Source organism: Centruroides vittatus, unplaced genomic scaffold (assembly GCF_030686945.1).
Source record: "Centruroides vittatus isolate TY-2023 unplaced genomic scaffold, ASM3068694v2 contig_436, whole genome shotgun sequence".
In the NCBI taxonomy this organism is placed as follows: domain Eukaryota; kingdom Metazoa; phylum Arthropoda; class Arachnida; order Scorpiones; family Buthidae; genus Centruroides; species Centruroides vittatus.
Genome location: NW_027122237.1, coordinates 1056833 through 1073671, shown reverse-complemented (window position 1 = coordinate 1073671; position 16839 = coordinate 1056833). Strand labels below are relative to the sequence as shown.

The following is a 16839-nucleotide window of genomic DNA, read 5'->3' as shown; positions in this document are numbered from 1 at the left end:
TTTATTAAAATAGATTTATCAGTTATTACTGTAAATCTATGATAGAAAAAATATTTTTATTCTCTGATGATCATAAAATGAGGCATGGAAAATGTTAATTATATGTAGAAGAACATTGTAAGTTTCTTGGGTACAAACATTATTATTTATACATATATATACTAAGCATGAAAACATACTATTATTTACTGACATTATTTCAATAGATTTTATAATTAATTCACCATTAGACATTCATTCTACAGATTGTTTTCATAAGTTTTTAATTTTTTAAATTATTGAAATAAAAATATTTTTGGAAAAAATTACAAAATATTAAACAAGACGTTATTTAAAACATTAATAATTAAAGTCATATTTGCCCTTATAATTAATGGAATTTCTGTACTTCCAGTATTTCTAAATATTTTAGAAAAATTATATTAGTGCCAGATTTATCTGCACATAAATCATAATTATAAAAATCACAATAAAGTAACTAATATACAATGAGAAAAAAATGATTAACAGAAAATTGTTGTGTATTTAACATATATTATAAGCATTAAGTTTCATGATTGAGAGTTTATTACAATCTTTTAAAAATCTATAAAAACACAATGTAATTTATCCATTACAGCTGATCAATCTGATTTCTCAATTCAAGTTTATTCATTACAGATTTATATTGTGCAAATCATTGTCTTAGTTGTCGTGATAGAGCCAATCAAGCCAATCAAAATTCATGAAATGATAATGATAATTGAAAAACATTAGATGCAAAAAAAATAATAAAATATTAAGATATTCATGAAAAGTAAATATAATAAATTGAAAAATTGTGACTCTCATTGCATAATTTTGTTTGTTTATTTATTTATTGTGAATATCACAAATAGATAGTAATATAAACTGTAGTCCAGTGATAACATTTATAAGTATTTATACTAAATTATAACACAATTTAATAATAATTTGTTTCACAAATATACCATATATTTTTTTAATAAAAGTTTAATAATGTAGATAATGTCTACAGTTAAAATTACCTATGTATAGTAGTTAAATTAGATTTAAGTTCTTAAACTTACATTAGTTTAAGATCATCTCTGCTTTACAGCTAATTACAATTTATACTTTTCTAATAAAAAAAATTTTTCATCTTCACTTTCGAAACCGTGTCTTCCCTCTTGTTTGTTTATTTGACACAATGAATTGTAATTTACATATGACACAAGGCATTAAAATTTTTATAAATGAAATTTTTTAAAAAAGATTTTAATTCTAAGTAATTTCTTTATTACAGGTTTTTACCTTGCCTAGTTTGAAACCATTTTGCAAATTTAAACTGACTGCTCACGAGGGAGCTCGTGTTCGAAGAGTTGGAATTGCTAATTTCAGGAGTAAAAGTGGTAAGTTTATATTCTGAACTATATATTAAGAATAGCATTTGCTGACACCAAAAATTAATTAAATTTGTGAAACTTTAATATATTGTTTACTTTATTTTATTAATACCACACTTATGAGGTTGCAATAATTTCAAAATATTATCAATAAAGTATATTTTTATTTCAGATGAAAACTATTGTGAATATTGTCTTACATGTCTTACCAATCAAGGCAGCTTAAGTATTTATAGTATTCCTGAACTTCGAAGGCAGCTCGCACAACTGTGCCTTAAACGTGAAGATATAAAGTATGTACATTTCTGTTATATATTTTATTGATTTAGAACAGTGATTCTCAACACACTTTTTGAAGTGTGTTGAGAATCGCGAGCAAGATTTTTGAAGTGTGTTGCCACTGCAAATACTCATACATAAATGACGTCAGACAAGTAGTTCAATCGGTTCTACCTTCCAAGGGCTCATTTGGAAATTGTAATCAGTGTTACTGGTAACAGCCTGTAGTTACCAAGGCATTTAGAAAATGTGACCTAAATAACCAACCACATTTAAAAATCGCTGTTATGACGTCACTGGTTGTTCTGCGGTACTTACCAAAGTAACTGTGTGCGCTGCCAAATTTTTAAATTATTAAAAGTGTACTGTGACGAAAAGAAGGTTGAGAATCACTGATTTAGAAAGTTACATTTAATGTAAAATCAATCACAAATTTGCAAGAAATACTAATGAATATTAATTTAAAGTAACGATTACGTAATATAAATCATGTTTTAAAACATTTCATATGTAAATTTTCTTAAAGTTTCATTGACATTAATTACACAATATTGTACATATTAGTTATTTTTATATTCTTTTTTCATAAACGATTACTTCATATTTTAATTCCAAATATGCCAGGATATTTGTTTGGCCATTAAATTAATAATAGTATTAATGTTTGTATGAAAAATTAGTTATAAACAAGTATTGTAAAAAATGATTTCTTTATTACAAAAAATTCATGTATTTATTGCTGAAATTATTTATGATAGCTTAATGATATCTTTACCAGTGGCATTGAAAGTGTCCCTATCATAATTTGTGTAATGTATGCTGTTGAGTATTTTGTACTAAAACTTAATATGATATTAACATTACAGTTTGGAAATTTTATTAGATTTATAAAATTTCAATAATTTTGTTGCATGTCTAATTTTTAATTACAAATATTTTTGTAATGCATATGAAAATCAAATAAGTTTCTAATTTATATCTTAAGTAAAGTTATTTTAACTTATTATTATTATTGTTTTTTATAATAGTGGAATTTCAAGTCTGGTATTTTCAAAGACTGGTGAAGGCTTTTATTTGCATTCACCATGTGAATTTGAAAGATTTTCTCTGTCTGCAAGCAATATTACTCAAGTTTTGTGTAGCATAGAACTTCCTGAAGGATGCCGTCCAATAATTGAAACAAAAGAAGAAGTAAAAGAGGAACCAAAAGAAGAACAAGAGAATAAAGTTGATGAACCAAATGCAGAAGTAATAGTTAATGAAACTGCTGAAGTGACTGAAATAGCAGAAACTACTGATGATGTACCTGCAGCTGATTCTACTGGGTAAGGTTTAACTATTTTTTTTTTTTAAATCATTGTATTTCTCTCACTGTTTCTAAAAGATATGCAATTTAAATAGTAAATCAGGATATTAATCACAATGTATTATCAATTAAACATGTTAACAGTTTTAATATTACTGTGACTATCTGTATTGCTTCTTTCATAGTTCTTTCTGTTCACTGAATGTTACCTAATAACAATAATAAATATTTTTGATTTTTATTTTTCCAAAATTTAATGTTTTATTCTATTCCATTATTATTACATTGTTTAATAAAATGTTTATATTTTAAACTTAGTTTTTATTTAATAATATCAAATGATTATTATTGATTAGACAATTAAAACACTATAATAAGCCAAATTATAAGAATCTTATAAAATTAAAAAGAATTGTGGAATAAATATATGTAAATAAGTCAATAATTTTAATGATAAAAAAAATTTATTCTTCTTTTAATTTTTAAATGAATTAATTGTTTTGTCTACATTATGTATTTGTGAATTGAAATAAAAGCAATAGATTTTTTAAAAAGAACCAGTTTGACCCATTAAATTTTATTTTATATGCTTACTATAATTGAGTTTTCTCAAATATATCAATGTATGAAGTTGTTAGTTTAATTTCCGAATTGTGTTCATTGATTAATTTTGTATCACTTGAAAATGTAGTGTAACATTTATTTCAACAAATTATTATGAGCATATTTCTTTTTAATATGTTCACTGTTTCCATAAGGAGAGAAAAAATTACAGAAAGGGACTTTTTTCACATAATATTTTAAGCACATATCAAATAGCTAATTTGAGGTAATGTTTTTTTCTTCAGTAAGGTAAACAAGAGAAATGAATATATGAACACAATGTATTCAGTGCATCTAGAATTATTCTGGATAACATGCTATGTCCATTTACCATCATGGAAACGCTAAATTTTTTACAATGAATTTTTTTTTTAGGAATGAATTTTTAGTTTCATTTCACATGCCATAAATTTTTTATGGATATCTTTCTTCACTTTCTAGGATTTTTTACTTATTTGTCATTCTAGACATTTTAAATTTAGAGGCTAAAAGGAAGAAAGTTGATATAAATACTTTATTACGTGCAAATTAACTCTCACAATCACTTTTATATAGTGATGTAACGAATATTCGGTTACTACCTGGTATTCGGCCTATTTTTCACTATTCGGCCGAATACCGAATACCTAAAAACAGGAGTAACAAATAATAAAAACACAGTAAATTAATCATTTTGGTAACTTTTATTAATGCTGAAAATTAAATTATAATTATTAAAGTTAATAAGAAATAGCATCTAACTCTAGTATTAAATTATTTCGTAATTAAATATTATAATAGCGTTTATCTAGCCCGATATCTTATGGCATTGATGGCGTGTAGGTTAGAATGTATCGGGCATTAATGTTATTGTTTAGTTAATTATGTTATATTCGTATTCGCGTATATTTTAATATTTTTTACGATGTTTTAAAATGATTTACGAAACGTTTTATTGAAACTTATCGTATTTAAAGAAAGAATTATTTATCTATTTCTAGAAGATGAGTAACTAATATATAATTTATTTTATATATAAAACAAAGAACGAGCATTTTTTCATTATATGCAAAAGATAACATTTGAAATCGTGTTAATTTTAAAAATATTGACAAAAACGATAGCAACAAAATATCACAAAACTTCACAAATAGAAAACCCCCAATAATATATTCGAACTGTTCCACAACTGGGCAGAAACTAGACCGTACGTCCCCACTAAAGTATATCCTTAGGGCACTATTCAGTCTACAAATACGTAGTAAAAACAAAATTTTAGTGCTTAATTAAAGAGTTAAAAAGATCGATTGCAAATAAAATAACTTTTAGGTTATAACTTACATCTAAATACCAACAACTGCCAAATCATATCGGGCTATTTACGGCTGTTACATAAATTATAAACCAATTTGGCCCTAGAGGTAGACATTAGGCTCCATCTCGTATTAACTGTAATAATTATAATTTAATTAATTAATTTAAATAATTTAGACCTACTGGAAGAAAAAATCGTAGTGACAGCGGGCAAATAGAGAGCAGGGTGCGCGATCCTTGCCATAATTTTTGCGCGCCAATTTTTGTACGTGCGTTAATCGAGCCGAATAGTTTGGCCGAATATTCGGCCATTCGGCCACGCTCCTGGCCGAATATTCGGTATTCGGCTGAGGTCGAATATACTATTCGTTACATCACTACTTTTATACTTTTACTTATACTTTCATTTTCATTTTAAGTAGATTGTTCAAATGTGTATATTTATTTAATTTGTTTATAATAAAGTCCTCCAGCAAATCTAAAAAGTTCTTACATTCAATAGGAATCAGATTAACTTTCTAGTTAGCACTGTAACAAGTTCATATTATTCATGTAAATACCACTGTCAATATAAACTTTCTTCAGCATTATATTGCTTCTGTTGAAAACATCCTTGATCATCATTTATGAATATGTAACATTATATTATTGAAACTGATGATTTTTGTAAGTTTCTCTTTGAAAAATTTAAATACTGATAACCCAAAGAAAAAACTGATAAGCATCACAAGACTTTAAAAATAATTATGTTGAAGAAATTTACGATTTGACTTTTGTTTGTATCATATAATATCTTATATTATTATAAAATATCTATCAAATTCATAAATATCAAAAGGAAAAATTAAATCAAAATCTTAAAAATTTAAATAATTAAAATTTATTCATTAAAAATATATGGAATTGTAAATTAGTAATCAAAACAACTAGAATTAAATTAATTTGGTTAATAAAACAATAGACAACAAAATAATTGTAATTCAGGTAAAATCAAAACTATAATTCATTCTTTGTCATTTGTTGTTCATAATTTTGAAATAAATTCCATAAATTGAAAACTAGTTGCATTGCAAAATAGTTTAAAAATAGTATCTAAATGTAAGGGGAGAAAATGAAAGTAGTTTTGTATGTAAGCATTTATTTATGTAATATGTATCTTAAAGATATCAATAAAATAAAACACAGTAGTGTGTAGCATACACATGCGCATCAGAAAGCACTGATAATGTGCAAAAACAAAATAAACTGAGATTTGTAAGTTTAGTAAAAAGTTTTCCATAACTGTAAAAAAAAAGACCATGTAATTAATATATTCTTATTCTTAGTACTAGATTAACAAAAAAAATTCATTTTAGACACAGCCATTATTAAAATGTATTTCAATATGGAATTGGTAGTGTGCTAACCTTCAGATTTAAATTCTACAACAATCTAAAAGATTATCTTCAAAATGATGTGGGAGCTGTAGACTTTAATGTGTTCTACAGATATTATGATCTGTTAAGATTCTTCCAAATCTTAGTCCCTATAAAACAGTAAAATTTTTCATTTTTAATATTAGAGTAGATATTTTTGTTTTGTTGCATGAGTTGACTATATAGATTAAAATCTTTTGTAATCCATTTTAAAATTTTACAATTTTTAGTAAAGAATTTAACATTTATTCAAGTAAAACTTTATGAAAGTTTATGATGAAATTAAGATTTTTTTAAATCATACTGAAATTTATCAACACACACAATCTAAATTTTGTTTTTCCTTTCCTGATATTTTGAAAAAAATATTGTACAAATTTATTTCAGATTATCATTGCAAATCTGTGTCTCATATTTACTGTATTTCTTAACAACATTAAAAAAAATTGTTTCAATAGATTAAAAATAAAAAAATTAAGATTGTGTTTTATAATTTAATCTGCTAGAATTTGGCTTTCAGTTGTTTAAGTAGATGATCAGAGACATTAAAAACTGTTTAAAACAAAAACATAGAAATTTGAACTGTTGTTGAAAAGATTGCATTTATATCATCTCTTCATCAAACAGGATCAATAAAGGAATTTGGCTAAATTACATATATTATCCACAAGCCTACTTGTAAAACATTTTTATGTCTCTGTCGTCTGTCCCTCTAACATTGTGTGACCAAGTGGATAAAACCACTATACACTTAAAATTGGTTCCAGGTTCATTCCTGATCAATAGACTGGTCACATGGAATTTACCAGATTTTCTTCACTTGGGACCAGTTTCCCATAGAATATCTTCTTGGAAAGTGCACTGGCAGATTACCAGTGTTGCTTTGCCTTGTTTCATCAGTCTATCTCAATCCCTGTAATATATTATTATTTTGCTTGTAATATAATGCATTATTTATGCATTGTTATCAGAATTTAATTGTTGTTTTAGCACTATAGGTAGTCATCATGTTATATTGCTGGAAAAAAACTACAATAAAAATCAAACATTATTCAAGGATGCAAATTAATCATAATTTAATGTAACTATTTAGTCATATTTATAACTTACTTTACTTACAAACAAGTTTCTAATTATATCATTATTCTCCTAACCACTATTTACAAACAAATAAAAATAGATTTAAGTAAAAACAAATTAATAGTTAAGAGAAATTTTAAAAAACTTAACATTAGATTTAATGCAGGAATCAATTTCTGCCTTTAATTTCAATGAGGGAATAAGTTATCCTGATCAATTAATAAACTTTAGTCTGTTTTTACTCTGTAGTATGAAGTTCAAACTATTAAGTAACATCTTAAATGATCATGTAATTTAAGCATATGTTGTAAGTACAGATATAGGAATGAAACAATATATTCACTTAGGCATTTCCATTTGAATTACATATCAGGAAAAATTGGAATGACAAAATATAGTAAAATCTCCATAAAGCAACAACCTTTCATTTCAAACAGATGGTTTTTGTAGAGGAACAGAAAAATCATATTTTAAGAATGAGATTTGGTCACCTCTTATCCTCACTTATACGAGTACTTATGTCTCTTATTCACAATAGGATTGAAAAAATTACATTTTTAAAAACAGATAAGAGTAATTGTTAATTGTTACCTAGTCAACTGCACTGTAAGTATTAATACCTTACAACACAGTAGAAAATCCCAAAACTGATAAATTGAAAGTGATTACAGATAGCCAAATGGTTAAGGTATATACCAGCCTACTGCTCTAGGGACCTGGGAAGAATCTAGGTGGATTGAAAAACCCCAGGAATTTTACAGGGGTCCATCCCAGGTATGCCAGGCCTACTGTCTTTCATTACCAAGCTGCCCCATTGTGGGGCTGATAAAAGCCCTCTTATTGCCCACAGAATGGAAGGAGTCCAAAAAGTGATTGCAGTTGGAGAGTTCCTTTGATCAACTGATTGATTGTTGAGTTAATTTAAATAAAATGTATATGTTTAATTTTGTTTGTAAAATTTATTCTTTTGTAGAGATGCTCTCATCATAGAGGTCATTTCCATTAGATGTTTTACATATAGTAAAATCTCCAGTATAATTTTGCACCACCTTGGCTGTTTTTATGTAATTAATGTTTGGATTAATCAATTAGGATGATATTTGGTGTAAGTCATTAAAAGACAATGTGAAATAATTATTTAAAATTTTGTCTATCTACTCTAAATAATTTGAAAGATTTTTTAAAAAGTTACACTAACATATAAGTCAAATTATTTAGTTTTGATGTTTAAAATCTAGCCTAAACATAGCCTAAAGACACCTCGTTATCTGTAAGTTTACAAATTACAAAATTTTCAGATTAATTACAAAAAATTTTTTGTAATTTGTTAACCCTAACCTTTTTTTATTGATTGATAAAGAATAAATAAATGGATAAAGAAATAATTCATCTTAAATATTAATTATTTATCCCAAATGTTTAATTATGAGAAATAAATGAAAACAATAATTTTTTTACAGTTTTAATTTTATTTGTTTATAAATTGCCTTTCTCTTGTTTATTATGTTAAAAACGTTTTTAGATTAAATAAAATATATAGCAGTAAAAAATTTTTATTAATAGAGACAAAACACAAACTTCTAATGATGCTGCTGAAGAGGAACATCAACCAGTTAAACAAGATGGGAATATTTCACAAGACGAAGAGAGGAGAGACCTTGATATTACTGTAGATAGTATTAGGGATCATATAGGGTATTTTACTTTTTTTTCTATGTTTAGCATCTTAATATATAAATGGAAGATAAATATATGAATACTTTCTCTTATCTTTCAGGACAACAAATTCAGACGAGTCCACTACAGTTCTCGAAACTAGAGAAGAATCTAAGGTTGTGAGAACACAAGAAACAGTTAGGAAAGTAACTTCCACAACTGTTACTAGGGAAACAATAGTGAATTCAACAGAAGAAAGTATGTATTATTTATTAATTCAATTATTTAAATATTTTAATTATGATTTATATAAAGCATATCAACCAGTTTTAAATTTACAATTTTATTTATTCATTTTAACCAAAATATTAAATACATTATGATAGTTTGTATATTTGTCTTAATTGATGCAAATGTGTTTCAATTTTTTCTGTGTTTTGTAAGTAAAATTCTAAATTAATGTTAATTCTTTTATAACTGTTCAGTAAGTATTTTTTTAATTCAAATCTTTTCTTGGTTATTTTACTAAAGATTTTAATAAAAATTATTCTGCTTAAATATTTAATTATATAATCTGAAATAATATATTTTATATATAAGAGAATTTAAATATTAAAATTGTATTACTATTTTATACACTATTTTCTATTTCAGCTTTTTAGTAATAAAAGCAATTTTCTTTAATATTAACGTAGTTTACAATTTTATCTTTAACTTTGTAAAATATATATTGTTGGCATCTCTCATTTAAGATTTTTTTGATTGTTTAATTTTCTTGAAATATGACATTTTAAGTTAGATTAGTTTACTTAATGAAATATTAATTTAAATGTAAGATGATAAAGTATTTTTTAATTATAGAAATAACAAAAACACCTTACTTATAGAAGTCTATATCTGAGAAATGAATGAAACTTAGTACCATATTTAAATAAAAAGAAAACTCAGATTGATTGTTAATGAAATCAAAAATAATGTTTTTTGAATATTTTTGGTATAATTTTCAGCCACCTTCAGGTTACTACATCCAACTGAAGTCTAGTTGAATGTTATTAAGTGAAGCTGGCCAAAAACATTTTTAATAAATTCTTATTTTTGGCTTCTGTAACAAACAGTTTGAATTTTATTTTTATTTCTTTCTGTATGAATAAAGAATTAACTAGTTTTGAGGTTAGTTTATAGTCCAGTGGCAGTGTAGTGCTTTGACAGATGTTCTGTGAAATTCACTATACTATTGCTCTACTAATTATCAAACTACCAATGATGCTTGGTGCTGCATTATTCCATCACTGCATATTCTGTTTGGTTAAATCTGTTGCAGAGATTTTTCATTTTGCCATTGTCAATATTAAACTATCAGTTAATTTAATTTTAAGAAAAAAAATTAGTTAAAATAGTTACTTTATTGCTTGATACTAAAAAGACTTGATCTTTACTACTATTCACTTCAAGTGAATCTTTTTCCTAATTTATTTGCTTAATTATGTTATGTTTATAATAAAATCTTGGATTAAAGACTTTTATTAATTTGGAACAAAAAATTCTTTTAAGTATCCATTCAATTGAAGCATTCCTTTCTTTCTGGTTTGCATTTAAAACTGTAAATTAGCAATGCAGTTTCAAAGTTAAACAATGCTCAGTTTTGACTGTAAACCACCACACTACTTTCCGACAAGTTATGTGCCGGCAACAGCTAGCGAGTGAGCTTGAAAATACTCATTGCCATTGAACTATAAACCAGCCTTTAGTATCAAACTATTACATTATTTAAAATTTATAGTATTATATCAATTTCAGGAATATATAAAACTATACATAATAATCTGATTTAGAAAAGCAATAAATTTAGTTTATTAAACTCATTATGTGATTTAAACTCTTAATGCAACAGCTATTAAAATTATTTTTTAAGCATTGAAAATATTTCTTAAGAAAGCAGTTTGCTTTCATGCAAAATTATTGTATGAAATAACAAGGTTTAAATAACAATTCTGGACTGTTTTCTTGTTAATTATTCATTATACAAATAGTTTAATAATTTTGGAGAAAAAGATTAGTTTTTGTCATAAAAAATGTTGACTTTTTAAATATAATTATATTGAAACAGTAACAGGAACAATTCACTCAGAGTATTTAATAAAAAAGTTTTATTTTATGAAATGTTTTATACGTTACATATTTTTCTCTCAAGTATAAACTTTATATTGAAAAAACATAAAATAGGTTTATCAGTTTTTCCTTTGTAAAAACTGAATACAAATAGAGTACCATATTTTAGGTAAAATATTACAAATATCTGGCCTAAACGGAATTATACAGTATTTGATTCTTAAGCTTAGTTCACACCGAGCACGATTTGCTGGCAAAAGCAAAAAAACAGAGCAAATGGCACGTCAGACACGACGTCGTTTTCGGCGAATTTTACCATTTTGCTAATCGCTTCGAAGTTCGAAACTGCCGAGCTTTTCTGCTAGCGAAAAAATTTTGCACCAATCGTATTCCCACTAATTGTCACGTTTTTGTTGTTCTCAAGATGGCTACAGAAACTTTCTCACATAATAGAGTACATGTAATTACGGATTTTTAATATTTCTCTCACCCGGCATCGTTTTCTTTTTGACTTATTTTTCTTTCTCAATAAATAAACAAATGTGGTTAACGACGGAATATCCGAAGCGGCCATTTTGTTTTTCGAGACGACGTTTTCACTTGCTTGCAAACGATCGACTGCCTAAAATTCACAATCGCTTTTCACTTTTGGTTGTAGGGTCAATTTCGCCAAGCAAATAAAAATTGCTTTTCGCATTCACTTTCACTATTTGCTCAGTGTGAACTAAGCTTTATACATATTTGAACATAAGCTTTATACATATTAAAAATTTTGAATCAAACCAATGGATTAAAATATTTTGAAACAGTTAATTCCAAATCTTGCAAAATAACTTCTTTATCATAGTAAATACTGAATATTTAATAATAAAAGTAATTTTATTACTTGGATATCTTCAGTTTAGAACAGATACTAACAAAGTGATTTTTAGAATACACTTTTTAACTTCGTATATCTATATGTTTAGAATTGTTTTGTTTTTTATCATCACATTGTGACCTTCTTTTCTAATATTTATGTAAGAGATTGTTGTAACATATAATTAATATTTTTGATATAACTGTTTTGTCTTTAGAATGTTATGAAATTTTAGGATTGAATAAACATGAAAAAAATTTTTAATTATTGACAGTTAAAAAGGTTCTTTATTTCTAATTTTATATCAGTAAATCAGTATGAATTATTATTGTTGTTAGGTATAATTTTTAAAAAATGATACAATAAATGCTGTTAATTCTTTGGTAAGATTCATGTGATTTTATATATATTTATCTATTTAAATTAGTACATGGTTTTCTACCCTTTGTATGGGGCTAAATAACAGAAATATGATGCTGAATATAGCTAGCTTACTAATTAAAAAAATGTTCAGATATTCTGTTTAAGATTTTATTTTCTTGATTTTTAAAAGTTAGATAATAAAAATCAGGATACAAAAGATTTTTAATAATCTTTATTATCCTTTATATGTTAACAGATAAATTTAATTAACATGCATTAGTTACCAGTTGCATAAATTAGTTTTCAAACTTCAAATATAGTTGGTTAATATTTTCATTGGCAATAACTGAACAGAATGAAGTATTTCAAATGATGGATTTTACTTAAGAAATGGCAATGAGTGATCTACATCAAGTAATAGTTTATAATTTTGTTGACAAAAGCATTATTTCTCAACAGGAAAAATTTTAACGGAAATAAAAAAAAATACTTGGTCAGTGCATTTTTTATCCTCAGAAATTATCAATGCATATATAATGATGCAATGATAAATAATAATACATTATGGTCTGATAATTTCATAAGTTGTAATGGAAACTCCATTAACTAAGATTCAATCAACCAGTCTTGGTATTCAAAGTCGTTACAAAAAATTGTAGGTAGAGAGTAAATGAATTTTTACATTTTCTCATCCTGTATTACTAATTGCAGAAGGTGAATATGTACTTTCATCCCTCTCCAGTTTTGTTTTGTACAGAAAATATGGCTATTAAGCAGAAACATGTTATAGATTATTAAGGATAATACACTTAATTTGTGTGATGGATAAATATGATTAATTTGATATTGGAAACAGTTTTTAATGTTAACAAAAACCATTCATGACCTGATTTTTTTAAAAAAATGAAATCTTTAAATTTATTTTTATCTCCTGAATGCTACTACTACTACTACTACTACTACTACTACTACTACTACTACTACTACTACATCATCCATAAAAACAAAATGATATTTCTATTCGATTTTACGAGCTCTACGATGGCTTTTCTTTTCCGCAATGGTGTAATAAGTGTAACGGAAAAGAAAAGCAGTCATAGAACTTGTAAAATTGAAGACAAGACTAGACAAGAAGCATATTACAGAACTTGATGATATTTCCAGTTTATACAATTAATATTTTTGGTATTTTTTTTTTAAAGTTTTACGTATACAGTGGAACCTCGGTATATGACCTTAATCCGTTCCTGATGTTTGGACTTATACCAAACCAACCTTTCCCATAAGAAGTAATGTAAAAATGATTAATCCATTCTTGTGTAAAAAAAAACTCCTCTTGATATGGTATATTAATGGGGTTGTAAAATAATTGAAACACTGTTTGAGCACACTAATAAAAGAATAAATTTTATTATAGATTTTTAAAGTTATTACAGTAATAATTGCAAATAATTGCTTCCGATACGCTGTCGCCAGCACATTGTTTTTCAGTTATCAAAAGCAAAAGCAATTTCTCAACATGATCTAATGTCTCCAACCTCTGTTTAGAAATTGATTAGATTGATTGACCCTTTCACAACATTAACAGATTTAATAATGTCTTTATTTTTCACGATTGTCGTTCTCGGAATACGGTATGCAACAGCTAAATCTCGAACACGCATGCCTCCTTCGTATTTCTCAACAATCTCTTTTTTCAGTTCCATTGTGATTCTAGTCATTTTTTTAGTTTTCTGTTGCTTTTCATTTGCCTTTTTGCAATTCATGATTAATAAAAATTAATAAAGTTTTACTTACAAATTAAAATCAGAAGAAATTTAACAAAGTTATAGACCGTGGCACTGCGAACATCTAGTCTGGTCTAGTACACCGATAGTGCTACTTGTTCATAGATGGTGCGTATAATTGAATTAAGTCGTATACCAAACAAAAGTCGTATACTGAGCAAAATTTGTTATGTCCAAACAGGACATATTCTAAAGCAGACATATACCGAAGTACCACTGTAATTTTTAAGGTTTTCTTCTGTAACCATGTTAATTATCAGTATAACTTTGTGTTATCAAAAATGAAAATACAATATTGTAAATATTATGTGGTCACTGAGTAACCAAAAATAGCCAAAATTTACATTAGGACAACAAGCAGGTCAAAAGATCATATGTGATTGCAGTTTGGACACTAAGTTAGGGTTACCACTTAAAAGAAAAAACTGTTTATTTGAGTTAAGAAATGCTTACAAAAATTCAGCCTGTTTGTCTCCTGGGGACAGACTCAATTCATAATAATAATAATCTTAATCAATTCTAGAAGTGATTCGAATGTCACTCGTTTAAAGTCGATAAATTGTCTGAGAATCGATTGCCCGGGGTTCGCTTCGTCCGGTCGAATCTTGGATCGGGTTGGAACTTGGAATTGGCCGAGGCGTGTTCCAACAGTCGGCCACTTGGAAAGCATAGAACAGATAAGTAAATCTGGTTGGCTATAGAGGACATCGTGGAATGAGAACTTTTTGTATATAAGGTTTAAATCCTTGTGAAAAGAACTTTGTGTCTGTGAGATCAGAGGTTTTAAAGGGTTCTCGCCCCAATTTTGCATTCCAGTCGATTGACCGTATCTCTCGTCACTTTCCGATCGGTCCATCCTTGTCTCTGGGTGACAATTCTAGACCTTTTCGGGCCACGGGAGAAGTCGTCGTCGACATCCAATCTCGTGCTAATCAGATAATATTTACCAACTTTGAAACCTTTTCTCGTAACTCGATCGAGCCTTTCGTGTTTACCTTTTTGACATCAAGAATTTATAATTGTCTCCACAACACATTACAAAACCTTGTTATTTCAAAACTCAAGGGAATAATAATTTTTCATTTGAAAGGTGGGAGTTTAACTATCTCGTCGGATATTTGTTAACATTCTAGCACATAATTTCAAATTCCATACGGGACCTCACATCCTTTCTCATTGTTGCCCTGACTAATCATGCATTCCTACTGACAAATATATAGTTTTTATAGTAAGAAGGGAAAAAGGATAAAATTTTATTTGTCAAAACAATAAAATCTTAGTTGTTGCAAAATACTCTCGACGGATTTTAGTCGAGAAACTTATGGCTCATTTAGTAAGCCGATTGAAATTTGTTTCTACGCGGTTATTTTTTTGAGATTTATGGTGGTGGTGGTGATTTTTAATTTTAAGCAATGTTTTGTTCATAGCAAAACTTTTTAACACAATAAAAGGGTAAACCAATTTCCCATCTTTAAATTCCAAATTGAATGTTTAGCAAGAAAACAGCTCAGAAATGTTTTGTCGGCAAAAGTTTTATTTATAGGATACACAGTCTTTGCTTGTAAAAATCTTGACAATTTCATCTTTTAATTTTAATTAAATTTGTGGATTGGTCTAAACAACAAAAGTGAAAAAATCACATAAGACTTAATTTAGGAGCCAATTTTTATTCTTAGTGCTCAAATTCATTTTCAATCATTCCAAATCTATTGAAATTATTTGCCTTTAAAGAAAATTTTATTAAATAGAATAGAAATTTTGCTTAATTAATATTTTGTTTTGTATTATAGTAATATGTAAAAAAAAAAAAGCAAACGATACCAGTTTTACAAATGTGTGGTCAATTGGGAAAATTTCCTGCACGAACTCATGTTTAGAGTAGATGCGTAAGACTACATAAAATAAACTTGTGACGATATTACTGGGAATGAAAATACGTTTCTAAAGCGAGTCTGATAAACTTCACATAATGGCATTCCGTAGTATATATAATTTCTTTTCTGAATTAGTAAACAAATTCTGATGGTTAACAAAATTAACATGGCTAGTTTCTCAATTTTATAGAAATTATTATTTATAACATCTCATTATTAAATTACTTCATAATTGCATAATAATTATTATATATAATCAATAATTAGCCAAGTTAATTAAATCATTAGAATCGATTATCTAGCAACTCTTCTTTCAGCTTTTAATGTTAATAAAATGTCAAGTGTGGGAAGAAGCAAGTACCGTGTATCTATATGCCATTTTTAATAATTTAAATTTTTTAATTATTTTGCCCGTACGTCGGCAGTCGAGCAACAGGCACCCGGTAGACAGTTACTGGACGATCTTCCCTTCGTCACCGGCATCGGTACCGCTATCATTTCGTCAACTATGATTCCGAAATCGTCTGCCACAGATGAGGTCAGAGATCCCTCCCAGAAATTCTAATCCATATCTTTTTTGACAACTGATAATTTTACTTATGATACAAACTACACACCCGTAACAAAAAGTTTAGCACGTTTAGCAGTTTACCAGCTTTTGAGTGTGTAATTAGTCTGCTAGCAAAAGAGAATATAATTTCGAAGAATGACGGAATTATAATATTTATTATAGGATTTATAATTCTGTTGTTCTGAATTTTGCTAACTATGCTGAACTTTTACCATGGATGTGTAGAAAATATAAATTAAAATTTTAACAAAAGAATTGA

The 16839-nt window shown here is 26.9% G+C and overlaps 1 protein-coding gene across 2 annotated transcripts in view; it reads left to right on the top strand.

Moving 5' to 3' along the window:
• The window catches only part of l(2)gl (LLGL domain-containing protein l(2)gl), a 168143-nt gene that overhangs the window by 147018 nt on the left and 4286 nt on the right, over positions 1 to 16839 (top strand). Inside the window, exons 20-25 of one of the 2 annotated variants that reach the window (XM_067272309.1) lie at positions 1286 to 1391; positions 1558 to 1678; positions 2693 to 2989; positions 8925 to 9056; positions 9139 to 9275; positions 16435 to 16547. In XM_067272309.1, the coding sequence (XP_067128410.1) occupies positions 1286 to 1391; positions 1558 to 1678; positions 2693 to 2989; positions 8925 to 9056; positions 9139 to 9275; positions 16435 to 16547 (906 nt within the window). The remainder of the gene's footprint in view (positions 1 to 1285; positions 1392 to 1557; positions 1679 to 2692; positions 2990 to 8924; positions 9057 to 9138; positions 9276 to 16434; positions 16548 to 16839) is intronic. The other variant, XM_067272310.1, reaches the window with a different exon arrangement.